This window comes from Phaseolus vulgaris, chromosome 2, assembly GCF_000499845.2.
Source record: "Phaseolus vulgaris cultivar G19833 chromosome 2, P. vulgaris v2.0, whole genome shotgun sequence".
Lineage (NCBI taxonomy): Eukaryota > Viridiplantae > Streptophyta > Magnoliopsida > Fabales > Fabaceae > Phaseolus > Phaseolus vulgaris.
The window spans coordinates 38,241,013-38,257,630 of NC_023758.2; the positions used below are offsets into that span (position 1 = coordinate 38,241,013).

A 16,618-nucleotide genomic window follows, 5' to 3' on the forward strand; every position below is an offset into this window, starting at 1 on the left:
TTTTTTTTGTACATTTTGTAATCCTTAATTTTTTGTTCAATATTATGTATACTATGAAGTGAAAAATAGAAGCATTTGATTTCCCAGGCGCCACCTTGATCGGCCAGAAAATTCACCTCTCCTGCAAACACCGCTCACAACTCATTATTTCCCTCTCACAAAGGTTAGTTAGGTTGCTGCTTAGTATTCCAATATTGGAAACCCTTACTGCCGATGGCGGCGAGCGCCGCCGCCTCTCCTCTGGGTTCGTCGGTCATTTCGCTGGTGAACAGGCTTCAGGACATTTTCAGCCGCGTCGGGAGCCACTCCGCCATCGACCTCCCTCAGGTGGCGGTGGTCGGCAGCCAGAGCAGCGGCAAGTCCAGCGTCCTCGAAGCCCTCGTCGGCCGCGACTTCCTCCCACGTGGCAATGACATCTGCACGCGCCGCCCCCTCGTTCTCCAACTTGTTCAAGTCAAACCCTCTCAGGACGAGTTCGGCGAGTTCCTCCACTTGCCTGGCCGCAAGTTCCACGATTTCTCCCAAATTCGCTACGAAATTCAGGTTCACTTTGAATTTCAATTGAATTCGAATTTGATTTTTCCAGAATGGATCACTCAAGTATCACTGTTTTGTTTGTGTGTGTGTTTTTTTTTCCTTTCTTGCGTAGGCTGAAACTGATAGGGAAGCTGGAGGGAATAAAGATGTATCTGATAAACAGATTCGTCTGAAGATTTTTTCGCCGAATGTTCTAGACATCACGCTCGTGGACCTCCCTGGCCTCACCAAGGTTCCCGTTGGTGACCAGCCTTCAGATATCGAGGCTCGAATTAGAACCATGATCATGTCTTATATCAAAACTCCAACCTGTCTTATTCTCGCGGTTACGCCGGCGAACTCCGATTTGGCTAATTCAGATGCTCTTCAGATGGCGGCAATAGCCGATCCTGATGGTGGCCTTTTTGTTCCTTGAGCCTAAAGTGATGATCATTTTGTGTCTCTTTGACTGTTGGTGGTGATTGGAAATTTTTTCTTTTGCCTTTCTTTTGTATTGCAGGGAACAGGACGATTGGTGTCATCACCAAGGTATAGTATAATCTATAAATGTGGCTGTGCCTGTTAGTTTCTGTGCACTGACTAGTGTGGGGGTGTGCTGTATTGGCTGGGTTCTAGTTGGATATCATGGACAGAGGCACTGATGCACGAAATCTGTTGCTAGGAAAAGTTGTTCCCCTACGACTTGGTTATGTGGGTGTTGTGAATCGGTGTCAAGAGGTAATGTGTTATCCTCCCAAGTCATTGCTGATGAATATGCGCTTGTGAATTGGTTGACTTGCCTGTTGTTTGACATGCAATGCTGAAATTTAGTTTTTTTGTTTTCATATCAAATTAGGACATTTTAATGAACCGAAGTATAAAGGATGCTCTTGTTGCTGAAGAGAAGTTTTTCCGCAGTCGTCCTGTAATGAATTACCTTTGCTATGTACTATTCAACCTGTCACGTCTATATACTGATTTAATTTATGTTATTCAAGATATACAGTGGCCTAGCAGATAGTTGTGGTGTTTCTCAATTGGCAAAGAAGTTGAACAAGGTAAAGAATTTGCTCTGTTGAAAACAAAAATTGGCTTTTAATATTAATTTTACTTATCTCAAATGCTGGCTTTATTTACCTTTTCTGCTACCTTATACATTTAAAAGTTCTAATTCCCTGGAAGTTCTAATTATTATGAATTCTTATAGGATTCCAGTTCCTGTACTTAAGCATGTCTTATGCTATTTGCTTGTATATCTCCTACAGATTCTTGCGCAACATATCAAGGCCTTATTACCAGGGCTGAGAGCACATATCAGCGCTTCCCTAGTCACTCTTGCGAAGGAACATGCAAGCTATGGAGAAATCACAGAGTCCAAGGCATGTGTCCCTATGACTTACCAACTTAAAAGTTGTACTGTATAACTTTTTGTAATAAAAAGTGATTCGTTTCTACTCTTGCTGGCCATTTACCTGATTTTATCCTTGATTCTTGATCTCCTATAGGCTGGACAGGGTGCTCTTATCCTCAATATTCTTTCAAAATACTGTGATGGTACTTAATTATCCCTATTTTCTGATTTCTTATCTCGTCAACTTTTACATCTGTTAATTAATTCCATTTTTTTCGTATATGTTCATTGGTATTCCACTTATAACTACACCTTTCAATTTTGATCATGCCATATTATTTTTTTGCTTGTTGAAAACAGCATTCTCCTCCATGGTAGAGGGAAAGAATGAGGGGATGTTTACATCCGAGCTCTTTGGGGGTGCACGAATTCAATACATTTTTCAATCTATCTTTGTGAGGAGCTTAGAGGTATACATATATAATGGTCGTGTTGCTCCAGCCATTTCTTCATAGCTAGCTCCACAGACTTATTATAATGCAATTAAATGTTATCTAACAGGAGGTGGATCCATGTGAAGATTTGACAGATGACAATATTCGCACAGCCATACAGAATGCAACTGGACCTAAATCTGCACTCTTTGTTCCAGAGGTAGGTTTTGTCACGCTCTTATGCAAACACAATTATGATATTTTCATAGTTGAACCCATATTCTTATCCTATCAAATGTGTAATTTTTTGGCCAACTGAAAAGAAATCTTTATCTATTATTTCCATGTAATTAGGTCCCATTTGAAGTTCTTGTGCGAAGGCAGATATCTCGGCTATTGGATCCAAGTCTTCAGTGCGCTAGGTTTATATACGATGAGTTGGTTAAAGTAAGGTTTTATCTCTTGCTATTCTGCTTCTTTGCTTCAATACCATACAGACATAATCTAAATTAAAATCTCTTCTCAGATCAGTCATCGCAGCATGGTAACTGAATTGCAGCGGTTCCCTTTCTTGAGAAAGTGCATGGATGAAGTTATTGGGAGCTTTTTACAAGAAGGCCTACAACCTTCAGAGACTATGATAACACACGTCATAGAAATGGAGGTACACTTAAATCTGATTTATTTGATAATTTTTTATGTAGAAATGTTTACTTGCTCTGCCAATTGCAATTATTTTAAGTACATGCTGAAAAATGTAGTTGGCTGCTAGGGTTATGGAGTCTAAACTTGGCTGCACAAAACAAATCCTACAAAAATAATAGTTATCTATCCTAGTCACTTCGGAGTGGCTGTCTCCCAAAATGCTTTTGTAGGATAGCAGGATGACCACTATTATGAAGATTACAGATACATGACCAACACTTTTAAGAGAAATAAGAACATAAGAATGAACCAAAAATAATGAGGAATTATACCAAGGGAGGTGGATAAAAGAATAAAGACAGACAAATTAGGGAAATTTGAAGAAAGAACACACCAAAATATAAAAAAGAACAAACGCTTGTGAGCTATGGATCTTATGATACCTAATGTGAAGAAATTGAAGGACGAAAGGCAGAACAATGAACAAGCTTCCTAAACACCTAGAAGTAGTGATATTGTAATAATATATTGGGTTGATCAAAATCAGAAAACGCTGGGTCTGTGGCTGCAAATGAAATAGAGGTTATACTTACTATTTTTCATCCAAACAGAGGTCATCAAACTTTAAGTTGTGTTAAGACAACCTTTATCTATGTTTCAGGTGTAAAAAGAGGTCAAATCACAAAATATCCAAAATATTAGGTTTGATAGGTCAAATTTTTTTTGGGAGGGGGATTTTTAAAGATCCAACATTGACTAGATATATGGCCAAATTATAATATACGAGTGGGAGCAAATATAACATTACAAGCTGATTTTATGAGATTGAGTTAAACTTAGTTGATTTTATGAAATGGAGTTAACCTTAAAAGCTACTTTCTAAGATGGTATCAAAGCTTATTTTAATGAGATTTGTTGAGTCTATCGTGCCACTTGTTATTGGGTTATTGTTGGATCACCCTCAAATATATAGTCTCATGCTTGAGATTGCTAGTCCTTATTGTGTGAGGTATGTTGGAGATTCTAGATCAACTAGAAATATGACTACATTATAATATATAAACTAGTGTAAATCTCACATTTCAAACTGGGTGAGGTTATCCAGTTTTTAAGAGGTGGTTGTAAAAAATGGGGTCTTTACCTCTGAAAGAGAGTGACACACACACATCATGGCTGCAACTACCATGACAAAAAATTCTCCACAATTTAAGCCTTGTGGCAGCACTGTGCCACTCTGCTGCTATATTGTGTTATTTGCTACCTTGTTGATGTTAAATTACATTGAAAGCTAATGTTGGAATTTAGCTCTGCATACTATGAAATCTTCCATAATTTATGGGAAAATTGTGCTTTTCTTGTGATCTCTCAAGTTTTTAAATTCATCTTCCTTGTTCTTTTAATAAAGTGATTTAATTTCTTATTTTATTTTATTTTATAGCTAGCATGTTAACTAAAACGTAAACAAAATAAAATTATGAAGATTAAAAGTTAAACTTTTAAAATATAAAAATTAAAGAATTTTTTTAAGCAAAAAATTAAAGAATTTTTTTAAGCAAAAAACTGAAGGATTTGATTATCTTTAAAATATACAAATACAAAAAATTATACTTTTCACCCTGTAATATTAAATATAAAAAATTTATACTTTTATTTTATGAGAACATTGTTTAAAAATATAAAATACATAAATTGTTTTAAATATATGGATTAATTTATTAACTTATTTATCATATATATATATATAATTGGCTATGTCATTGCATCACTCACTATGCTAATTGTCATCCCAGGGATGCTTATACTATATATTTTTTCAACATACTAAGACTTTGTTTATTAATGTCAATAGTGACGTCAATCTATCAAATGAAACTTCAATTCCTTGTTCATGATTTGTTATTCAAACTACAATTTACAGATGGACTACATAAACACTTCCCACCCAAATTTTATTGGTGGAAGTAAGGCAATCGAAGCTGCAGTGCAACAGACCAGGTCTTCTAGAGTTGCTTTACCAGTTTCTAGGGTGAAGGTGTGCATATTATGTCTTCTCATCCAATTATATGCTCTGTTTTTCATGCTAGATGTGAATACTAGTTGATGCTGTTCTATTTTTTGTTTTAAAATTCTCTTCTTAATTTCAAATAGGATGCGGTGGAATCCGATAAGGGACCAGCTTCTGATAAAAGTGGGAAGTCTCGATCTATTTTTGCAGGACATGCAAATGGAGTAGAGGTTGATAAGGTATTTATGTAATTTTATCCTGTGTAGTTGACTAGACTTTTTCTAATACATATACATGTATATTTCACTGCAGTTAATACTTCAGAGAAATTAAAAACAAGGGATATTTTATTATTATCTTGTTCTGTTCTTTTCAACCATTATAAGGAGTTTTTCTTTAAAAAAACCAGGGTATTCGTGTTGCATCGGATGTTGAGGAAGTTGTGGCATCTGGTAAATTGTTTTCTATTTAATGTTTGTTGAGGCATGTATTTTATTATGTGCTTTCTTCTTGGTTGTCTTCAATCAAGTGTCTTTGATGTATCAAACACAGTCATTTGTATTATACATTATAAATTCTTTAATGCATGATATTTTATCCCAGGAACCATTGGTGGATCTAGGTGGGGGATTTCACTCTTTTTTAGTGCAGGTTATAATCGTGTGTCCACAAAGGAAAATACTGCTAGTAAACCACATACTGAACCAGTCCATAATGCGCAGTCATTCTCTTTGATTCATTTGAGAGAGGTATTGGTTGACACCTTTGCTAGCTGGTTCAATATGTCCTGTGGGTATATATATATTTATGTACTTTGGTTTTTGCAGCCCCCTTCTGTCTTGAGGCCATTGGAGAGCAATTCAGATACAGAAACTGTTGAAATCACAGTAACAAAGTTGCTTGTGAAATCATACTATGACATTGTCAGAAAGAATGTTGAAGATCTTGTCCCCAAAGCAATTATGCACTTCTTGGTTTGTTATATTCTTTTTCTAGGCTTTGCAAAATCGTTTTTTAATTAGATGTTGCACATACAAGACAAGTAATCTGCTTTCAATTTTCAAATTGAATGGCTTTTTTGTGGTTGCAAATATATATATTTCCGTTTCCTGATCTGCTCTGTAATCTTAGTAAATGAAAATATACATAGATCTGATGCATATCTTCTCTCATTGGAAATAGAGTGCGACAGATAGTTTTAAAACCCACTAGTTATTTTTGCCTAATGCTCACAGGTCACAGGTGTTTCTTTTTCATGTATAGAAGTGATATCAATTATTTGAAATTTAAGTGATTGATGAAGTTTCAGATTAGTCTCATAAGCAAAAAATGTAATGTTGTCTCCGCTACTGCAAGGTTTTGGGTATATAGATGTTGTGTCAAGCCTCTATTGTGATTTTCTCTCACTGGCTAATGTTAATGGTATTACGAGATATTTTCTAGTTTTTTTGTACTCCCCTCAATTTAAAGCTTACTAAGCCTCTAAGCTCATTGCAATTAATCACACCGAAAAGATAGCAAACTAAAAATGTAACACATGACAAAGTCTGATAGTTTAGGTGGGTCTACTCCATTTAAGATTGGAGATGGGGCCTGATTGCATCTTTGGTACTCAAAAAGACAGGGCTAGACATCTTAAGGGACAGATAAAACTTACGTGAGTTGTAGCCAATACAAGTCAGAAAGTACACCATCAAAATGATCATTGATGGCAAGAAAGGTCACCACTGCTTTGATTGTTAATAGACTGCTAACTGATTTTTAAATAGGATAATAGTAGATAATTTTTTATTCCTGCTCATCCTCATTGCAAACATGCCAAACTTGACACCAAGAATTTACCAAATTACTGAACACGGTCATGGGATGATAGTGAAACTATGTGGGATGGACCTGTGCTAGAACACCAATTGATAGGGACACATCATATTTACAAAAGTTTCTTACACAGTATTTTCTGCCCACAAACTACAACTAACAACACATTTGTCTAATTACACACCCTACTATTAGATATAATCCAAACACATAACTGTCAGCAATTATTTTCTAGGGATAACTGCCACCATGAAGTTTGGCTGCCAGACAGTAATTTTTAGGTAATTCTTGTCATTTTCACCATTTCGCAAAGGTACAATGTGATGTCTCTTCCATTGCAGTCGGGCAGTGCTGCAATGCTCTACCACTGTAATGTGTTATCAACTAAAGTCTTGATACTGATCAAATAAAGAAACGAATAAGGAAATGTATGAAATGTGAAAACTGCTTCTAAGTTATTATTTAAGATATGCTCTACAAATAGTTTGTACAACAAGGATATTTGTGACACTGAAACTTTTCTTATATTCTAACTGTTAACATTCATTATATCTTACTATATTATCTATAATTTGAGCATATTTAAATTGTTCATGCTTTTCATAACTAGGTAAACAACACAAAGAGAGAACTGCACAATGTCTTTATTGAAAAACTTTACAGGTATTGTGTTGTGGTTATAGCATACTGATTCATATTTTTTTTCTGGAATTTATATGTGTGTGTGTGTGTGTGTGTGTGTATATATATATATATATTGTCTGATGTGGCTTGCTTATTGTTCTATGTATGTTACATTTAAACCAGGGAGGATCTGTTTGAAGAGATGTTGCAGGAACCCGATGAGATAGCCAAGAAAAGAAAACACTGTCGAGAACTTCTCCGAGCTTATCAACAGGCTTTTAAAGTGAGTGTTTATAATGCTTTAATCAGGATTGTCCTACTGAAGTTCTGTATTATTTATGACAGTTGGTTCTCCTTTAAAGGTTGTTGTACGTGATTACCTGTGGAAATGATCATCTGCATCTTTGGTGCTCACATCGGTCTACTAAAAAATGGCCGCCTTCGGTTATAAAACTCACTTTATGCGTGGGGTCAGATCCATTTTGTGTGTCGTCTGTACTCTGTAGTAGGAAGTCTTGACATTTATTTATTTGCAAAGGGCAACAATTTGGTTCTCTTTGATCCTAGTAGCTGGCTATTGATGTTTTTCACCTGGGAAAAATGTGTTAATTGGCTTTTTGTTATAGTTTCTCTTCGAAACCTTGATTCTGTGAATAATTAAGCTGGCATGCACTAGGGTTGTAACACGATGCTGTCAACATGCATTCATTTGGTCCATCATTGCAGCAGAATTAATTTCTTTCTCATGATATTCAGATGTATATATTGTCGAAAGATTTGTTTATTTTATCTTGAAATCCTTGAGCTTATCTACATTGGTTGCAAATATGGTTGGTCTCTGATTATACTCTTTCCTTTTCAACAGGACTTAGACGAACTACCTCTTGAAGCTGAAACAGTTGAAAGGGGATACGGTTTGCCTGAAACTGCTACTGACTTACCTATAATTCGTGGATTGCCAACATCATCTCTTTCTTCTACTGGCAGTTCGGGAGACTATTATGAAGCTTCTCCCAAGAACACAGAATCTATAAGGTCTTCACATTCTGGGGAACTCCAATCACCATGGCATGAGAATATGGATTCCAATTGAAATGGAGGGCCATACACGTCAGATGATGAATGAACTCCCTGATTATACTTGTCAGTCCAAGATATTAGGCGCAGTGTTTTAATTAGTTTGTTTGTGCTTATGCAATTTTTGAGGTTTGGAACTCTCCTGGAATGCATTCAATTACTATTCCCATTAAAATGCTCCTCAGTGTTGGCTGGAGCATTTTTTTTTTAAGTTCCCTTTTGTTCTCATATAGCGTTATCGTTTTTTAACAAGACTCGGTAAAGAATAACAGGGCCATTCTTCGTATATTGACGTTGAGCCTCCATAAAAATTAAATTTTCAATTTTACTCTTCAAATATATATATTCTGGATTTACTAATCTGGACTACCTGGAATATACAATCAATAATCCAAAATGTATATTTTATGAATTTTTAAATTTTTTATTTACTCTTTTAAGTTGTGTAATACAAAACTGATTTTCTTAATACAAATTTTATGTTTTTTTAAAACAAAATAGATTTTTAATACATAATTATAATTATTTTTCATACAAAAATTATTTTGTAATATAAAATTGATTTTATTAATAATAATATTTTCATAAATTAATAATAACAATAAGTACAATATTCTCATAAATTAAAGTTTATATACAATATATTTTTTAACTTAAAGAATGGAAAAACTAAGTATATAATAAAATATCAAAGAACTTTCTTGTATACAACATGGGGATGTGTTGGTCTTCATCATTTGTGATGTTACGAATTAGTTGTAGTGCACTTTAGATTGTCTTTCATGCAAAGTATCTTCAAAAAAATATGTTTACAGTTAATATACATTGTAGGATCTTAAAAAAATATGTTTATAGTTAATATACATTGTAGGATTTCGATAATACTTATGAATACTAAAATGACATAGTTATTGAATATATTAAAATAAATAATAAATAAAATTAGATAAATTATTTATTCGATAAACAGGTTCATGTGTATTATCATCGGGATTATGTAGCTTATGATGTAGTGATACAAACGATCAATTTTCTTTTGTTCTCATGATGTATGTATGAATGTGACATATATTTGAATCATTCTATATATTTGAATATACATGTAGATGATTGTGTAGTTAGTGTTGCACCTGTAATAAGGTGTTCAACCGTCTCCTCATACTTGTATTTCAAGGCAAAAAGCGTATCTTGAGAACATAGATATTAACTCAAACAACTTATTAGAATTCTCACACCAACATGAATGATGTCATCTAACTGAAAGTGCACAATGCCAATTATGCATATATGGCCTTCGATCACATATCATATTGATTGAAGGTGAACATCTTGAGACATGGAATTCATATTCCTCTTTCTCATCACTGAAAAGTTCATATATTCAATCTTGTTACAATTTGAACAATTCATATATTTGAATGACTATAAATTTGTTATACAAATAATGTATATTATTTATCCATAAAAGTGTCACATAACTATCCAACTATTTTGTCTTTGTAAAGTATGCATCCCTTAGTTAGTCATACATGTGGCTGAATACGACAACAACCTATTAGTACCTATCACACATACACAAATTGTTGAATAGCTGCAAGTACGACATGCTAATAAATTTCGTACTTTTATCTGTAAAGATTGTGCATCCCATAAGATACAATAAATAAGATCAAGCTTCATACTTCCATCTTAGGTGGATGTAATGACATATATCCTAAACAATGTTGGTGTTGATCCAATGACATATATCCACAAAATTGTCCAAGACTAGGGACATGTAGCAATGCATACACAATTTAATGTGACGGTCATCACACCAACAGGAAGGTGGAAATCATTGGTGTCTCGGTGCCACCTTTCCACAAAGACTTATATGAGACCTTTATTAGCGGTCTCACAGTTGATGTTGTACAACGATATCAATTTAAAGTTAAGCACAACAACCTTAATTTGGGATGAGGGATCCTAAGTATACTTAACTTGAGCCCATAGGATATCAACTTTAATATTTTTCGATCCTAACAAAAATATATCGGTGTTTTTAACTATAAATAATAATAATAAATGATCAAACATAACATCCTTAAGTGTGTGTTTGGATTGGAGAGTGGATGTGTGAGGATGTGAGAAGAAAGTGTGAAGAAAGTGAGGTCGTTTGGATTGTGGTACGTTAGAGTGAATGTGTGAGGAAAGTTTATGGGAGTTTGTGAGTGATGTAATTGTTGTGAGGTTTTCTTAATTTTTGTTAAAAGTGTAAAATATAAGTTTACAAATTTACCCTTGTATTTATAAATTATTTTCTGTACAATTGAATAATTTATTTCGATACTATTAAATAATTTTCTTTTAAAAAATACGAGTTATTTAATATTATCAAAACATGAAAAAAATCATAAAAATAATATTATCTAAGCATATACAAATTTATTGTTATATTTATTTATACATTTTGAAAGTTTTTTATATTTACTGATTTTGATTTAGATTGTATGTAGATGCATAACCATGTAGATATTTTAGAGGACATTTTATAATAAAAAAATATTATATATAGAGTGAATTGTACAACAAATTTATTTATAAAGAAGAAAATATATATATATATATATATAATAAAGTATGAAATATCATAATATGATAATTATGATGGAAAAATAATAAAAATAAAAGATATTATTATATATATTATTACATTAATGACAAAGAAAAAAAATGTCAAAAAGGGAAAACACACCACCATCTTAGATGACTTTCCCCTCAAATCTTTGCATACGAGAAGGATGAGAAAAATCACTGATCATGGATATCTACTCACATCCTTCCTCTTAAATAGTACAACCCTTGAAACAAACAGAGCCTAACTGAAATTTTTATTTCTTATCTCACCCTTCCAAAATTTTAATGCAATGTGATCAGCTTATCTCTCAAGTATGGAGGTATCAAAAGGTTCGCCAAGGAATTCTTGTTGCTCATTTATCTATAAAACATGATTAAGGCGTAATTGAGTCCTATATGCGAGTCCATAACAGAAAAGATTCAACCAAAATGTATAAATAGTATAGACAATCAAGTGACATATGTAGCTTTTCAACTGTTACACACATGTAGACTCTACTCGGATTAACTTGAGCGTCAGAGTATCTTTGTAGGTCCCTCTGTCATTTGATAGGAGTAGAAGGATTGAAAGACAAAAAAACGACTGAAACGGGAGATCGAAAAAACCAGAAACAAAAGATAAAGAAGTCACTCTAGAAGTTATCCAACCTTATAAAAACACTTTAATTAAACAAGAAAAATGTTTATTTTATCTTTTCTTGTGCACTATTTTTTTTTTGCTTTATAACTGTTTTCTTCTAATAAACCATTTTTTTTTTACTTTGTAACTTTTTTCTTCTAATAAACCAAAGTAAATGTAGGTTCAAATCAATAAACTCATTCATTTAGAGTTTCATTCACCATAACAATTATTTTCAAAATTGTAATTTGTAACCTTATAATTAAAAAAAGATTTACAATTATAAATTAAGAGAAAAATCTTAATAAGACGTAAATCTCATTTTTCTTGTGATTTAAAAAAACCTTCAAATGAGAGAGTATGCCTAAAAAAGTATATTCCTACTAGCATTTCTCATGCAATAATATATAGAGATGTATGAATGATAAACTTGTATCAATATTTTATTTAATTTTTCAGGTTTTATGAGACGAACTTAATATCCAAATTGATAAACTTGGAATATTTATTTCAAAATTGAAATCGAATTTAATATAAGGGCATTAAAGTTAAATTACTAAGAAAGAGGAAAATCCAAATTTATTTACTTTATATGTTGATAGTGTATTGATATATTGTCATAATCTATTTTTTCAAACATTAAAATAAAAATATGAATTTAGAAAAAAACAATAAAAATCATAATACAATTTTTTTTTTAAAATTCATTATTTCATAACAATAATTCTTCAATGACCAAGACTTAAAGTAAAAAAAATGATTAAGGACTTCTTTCTCATCAATAATTTATTTTATATCTAATTTAATAGAATGAATATAAATAATTATTAAAATTTATAAATAATAACTTAAGGAATAGTAAACTGAATTAATGATAAAAATATAGATGATAAAAAATGAAAATAAAAAACCATATATTAAAAATCGTTAACTATATAAAATATTATAATAAATGGTGATGGTTAATATATTCTTTCGTGTTTCATTAAATTCGACTATTTTTATCAATAATTATATAAGTTTTCTAGTGTATATTAGTGAACACATATTAAGAAAATACAAAATGCACACAAAATATTAAGAAAAATTTTATTGACTTTTTTTATATGGTCTATAATGTGTTTGAAGTACACGTTAAAAATGATAATTATTTTTTGTGACAGATTAATTTTTTTTTATTAATATGCATCCATATACATTTTATGATTTTCTTAATATGTTTTTATATAATTTTTAATAAATGTTGAAATTTTCAACTAGATCAGGGTTGTGATTAGTAAATGGTTTATATTTAGTCTGCGTTCTAGATTGTTCCAACCAGGCATGTAGACAGCCAATGCAAAGGCAACACGTTTTCACCGACTATTTCAAAGAATTTAGGGTTTAAATAGGTCGTTCACGGTTCATAAACAGTATTTGTTATAAACCTCTTATTTTGTTCTTTCTTCCTCTCTCTGAATCGCTTTCACTCTTTCTCTGCCCTAATTTCAATCATGGCTCGTCGTAGCTCCGGTGGTAAAATCTCCTATTCCAGTTCTATATTCGAGTGTTTCATTATTCATTACATAACATTTATCTGTTCTATTTATAGCCTTCGATGATTTCTAGGGTTTATTTTTCCCCTTTCGGGATTTTGATAAATTTCTCACGGTTCCTGTTGTTTTCTCTTTTTTTTTTTTATTATCTTTTTGCTTTTGTCATTTGTGCGTTAATGGTTTGATTCATGAATCGTGTTTTCTCAATGTTTTGTTGTTATTTTTTGAGTTGGCAATTTCCTTTTCTCTCTCTAGGCTTTTCAACTAAGAAACAATACTAAAGATCTCGGTAGAAACAAAAAAAAATGATTGTCTTGGAGCAGACCTGATTAGAAATCCTTATTCTTTCTTTGGGGATGGTGAGAATTATTAGATGAAATCTCCATAGGCAGGAACAGGAACCAGGTTTCGTGATAGAGTACCAGCTTTCAAATGCTAACTCCCATTCAGTTGGCCTTTAAATTTATTTATTGGCTCAAGCAATATGAAATCAAATGAGATGAATTAACTTTATATTTAATTGCTTCTCTCCCAAATGTTGGGAGGTTGTTGATGGTGTTTTTTGGAATTGCCTTTTCCTCTCATACTTTTATTCATAAATATATATGGATCTTTTAGTTTGTAATGATGCTTGCTGTCAGTTTTGGTATGTGCTGATGGTTATGCTAGTGTAAGTGCTATGTTTTAGCCTGTACCGTGCTTTGGCCTATTCGGAGCCATGCTAAGGCTATGTGTTGGGTGGGGTTGGAGCCAACCTAACCCTGTTCATTCACCCATGCATTTAGATATTTATTTATTTTCTAGTTCTTTTATCAATAAAATGAATTCTATAACAATGCAATATCTGCATATGTTAAAACGATCAATTATCTTGTTTAAGGGGTGTTTGATGAAATAGATGTTCAACCTCAAATTGAAGTTATTCCAGTACTGACAGTTAGTAAGTAACCCACTGGTTTTTAAATATCAAAGACCAACTATTTATAATGTAATATCATTTTGTTGCTGGAGTTGTATGTTGGATTGCCGGAAATGGCATGAGTCTAGACGTGGTTATAATTCTGGCAATACATATCTGAGGGAAAGGGAGCCAAACAAAGATTGTGGCGGCAGTAGATTTTAAGGTGGTAGTTTTAGACAGACCTGGGTATAATTTCTCTCGCTTCCTAGTAGATAGATGCATCAACCATACAGTGCTCGAGAGTTTTGTTCTAGATATTATTGCGAGTGAAAAGCTTAGAGAATACCAATGAGTATATAGTCATGAGTGTTCCAAATCAAGAATTGAACAGGAGACCTTCTCTGTTTTTTCTATCTTTCTCTGCAATGTTTGAATCAAGACTTTGGTTTATTTAATAATACTTTATATGGTTATTTTCTGATACATATGTTTGGACTTATACGGGTAATGCATTGTAGCTTTTGAGTTATAGTAGGGTAAGCCATTGTGGGATTAGCCTGAACGAATCTACACATTTGATTTTGGATTACTCAGATCTTAAAACTGATGTAATGATTTCATGATTGGACCAGTTTCTGCAAAATACTTGCCACCTATTCAAATTCATGAAAAATCCTGAGATATTGTGCTCTTCACAAAGGAAAGGAAAAATGGGAATTTATGGCAAACATATTTTCACATGAGTTCATATTGAAATATTTTGATTCAAGATAGATATTTTATTTAGTTTTTTTATACTGAACCATTTTTTGTAACATGGATCACATGGTAATATGTTTATTTTTGGGTGAACCAGTGGTGGGATCAATTTTATTCTGCATGGTAATCTTGAATTTCACTTATGTGACATTTTTGTTTCATTGCTTAATCTAGGAAGATCTGCTCGTCCAGCTCCTCGTGCAGCACCTCGCCCTGCTCCTCAGCCTGGTATGTATGAATAGTATACATGAATGGTTTACCAATTTTAGTCTTCCAACTAGGAGTGGTAGGACACTTTTTTTTCTCTAATATATAATGCACTGATGTCATGATTCAGCTCGCAATGCTCCTCCTCCAGCCCCTGTTCAGAGTGGTGGTGGATCTATGCTTGGTGGCATTGGGTCAACAATTGCTCAAGGTATATCACGGAAGCCGAAAGTTACATTTACCTTGTAATCTAATGAAAGATAAAATTCCATGTTATTTAGTTTTGATTTTTCTGTTTATGAATTTTTCAGGCATGGCCTTTGGCACCGGAAGTGCAGTGGCACACAGAGCTGTGGACGCAATAATGGGCCCTCGTACCATTCAACATGAAGCAGTTGTCTCAGATGTTGCTACTGCACCTGCACCCGCCACAAATACTTTTGGAAGTGATGCATGCAATGTCCATACAAAGGCATTCCAGGATGTATGTTGTTTACCTCACTTTTATTATTGAATAATGATTTGGTATATAATATGCTAGTTAACACTTCATTAGTTGTACTAATGTATAGTTTTGTGCAATTATGTGTGCCATTTGTTATAGACATACCAATATGTATGTGCTTAGAAAGATGTGGGAGTTAACATTTATCTTCTACTGTTGGGTAAATAATCAAATGCTAACAGATATGTTGAGCAATATTGTTATAATCTATCTTTTGAAAGGGTGCAAGTAATTTGACCTCATATATGAATGTACGTAAGTGTACATATATATTAGGATGTGCAACTTATGGCAGTCATCATTTTAGTTTTCGCAGACCCTGGGCACTCACTTTTGTATTTTGTGCTATTTGAGTTCTGTTTAAGGATACATTTTGATTCACTATCTTATATGAATCTGCTAGTTGAGTTAATGCTACATTAGTTGATCTTGTTTGTTTACATCTGACTGCAGTGCATAAGCAGCTATGGAAACGACATTAGCAAGTGCCAGTTTTACATGGATATGCTAGCAGAATGCAGGAAGAACTCTGGAGCATCATTGAATGCGTGAATGTCATTTTTCGCTGTTTATGTGTTTGATCAGTATATCCTGAGCCATGGTTTAAATATGCATTTTAATAAAGTTTCGTGTCTGGAGATGCATACAAACTGATCTAAACTCAGTTTCAATTGATACCTTATTATTTTGATACTTATAATTGGTTACTTGTTGCTTAATTTGTCTGAATTATTTGTATTGCCCGGTCATGTTCATTTCTCTCGTCATTTTTATCTGCTATTTGGTTTTTGGCTTTATCTGAGTGGGAAATCTGCATGATCCCTTCCCAGGAGTTAAAATGGAAACAAGAAGGATAGAAATAGAAGTTAGTAAAAGTGACAGTTTTCAAATGAGAAAACACCAGAAGTAAATTTGGAAGCTGTTACAGATTAACAAAGAAAGAAAGTAAAGACATAAATTGTATATCATTTTTTTAAACTTTTATTTTTCGTTGTAAAAGTATTTG

General features: G+C 32.9%; 2 protein-coding genes across 2 annotated transcripts; both read left to right on the forward strand.

Annotated features, from left to right (window-relative positions):
* The first annotated feature begins 8 nt into the window (after positions 1-8).
* LOC137811897 (dynamin-related protein 3A-like) lies at positions 9-8,681 on the forward strand. Its single transcript, XM_068613760.1, has 20 exons — positions 9-543; positions 650-932; positions 1,037-1,065; positions 1,153-1,254; positions 1,373-1,441; positions 1,515-1,574; positions 1,782-1,895; positions 2,022-2,070; positions 2,228-2,337; positions 2,429-2,521; positions 2,656-2,748; positions 2,828-2,965; positions 4,865-4,978; positions 5,095-5,190; positions 5,361-5,403; positions 5,555-5,700; positions 5,779-5,925; positions 7,380-7,432; positions 7,577-7,676; positions 8,259-8,681. The coding sequence occupies exons 1-20, from the start codon at positions 214-216 to the stop codon at positions 8,484-8,486; spliced, it is 2,397 nt and encodes a 798-aa protein (XP_068469861.1). The 5' UTR covers positions 9-213; the 3' UTR covers positions 8,487-8,681.
* A 4,293-nt stretch (positions 8,682-12,974) lies between these two features.
* Positions 12,975-16,341, forward strand: LOC137811899 (uncharacterized). Its single transcript, XM_068613762.1, has 5 exons — positions 12,975-13,220; positions 15,075-15,128; positions 15,238-15,318; positions 15,419-15,591; positions 16,066-16,341. The coding sequence occupies exons 1-5, from the start codon at positions 13,199-13,201 to the stop codon at positions 16,162-16,164; spliced, it is 429 nt and encodes a 142-aa protein (XP_068469863.1). The 5' UTR covers positions 12,975-13,198; the 3' UTR covers positions 16,165-16,341.
* Positions 16,342-16,618: the final 277 nt, after the last annotated feature.

Excerpts from the sequence above, each read along its gene's own strand:
- LOC137811899 (XM_068613762.1), top strand. The coding sequence starts at position 13,199 with ATGGCTCGTCGTAGCTCCGGTG. Across the intron at positions 13,221-15,074 it reads GGCTCGTCGTAGCTCCGGTG|GAAGATCTGCTCGTCCAGCT; the intron begins GTAAAATCTCCT and ends TGCTTAATCTAG. Across the intron at positions 15,319-15,418 it reads TGGGTCAACAATTGCTCAAG|GCATGGCCTTTGGCACCGGA; the intron begins GTATATCACGGA and ends TGAATTTTTCAG.
- LOC137811897 (XM_068613760.1), top strand. The coding sequence starts at position 214 with ATGGCGGCGAGCGCCGCCGCCTCTCCTCTGGGTTCGTCGGTCATTTCG. Across the intron at positions 933-1,036 it reads GGCAATAGCCGATCCTGATG|GGAACAGGACGATTGGTGTC; the intron begins GTGGCCTTTTTG and ends TTTGTATTGCAG. Across the intron at positions 1,575-1,781 it reads TGGCAAAGAAGTTGAACAAG|ATTCTTGCGCAACATATCAA; the intron begins GTAAAGAATTTG and ends TATCTCCTACAG.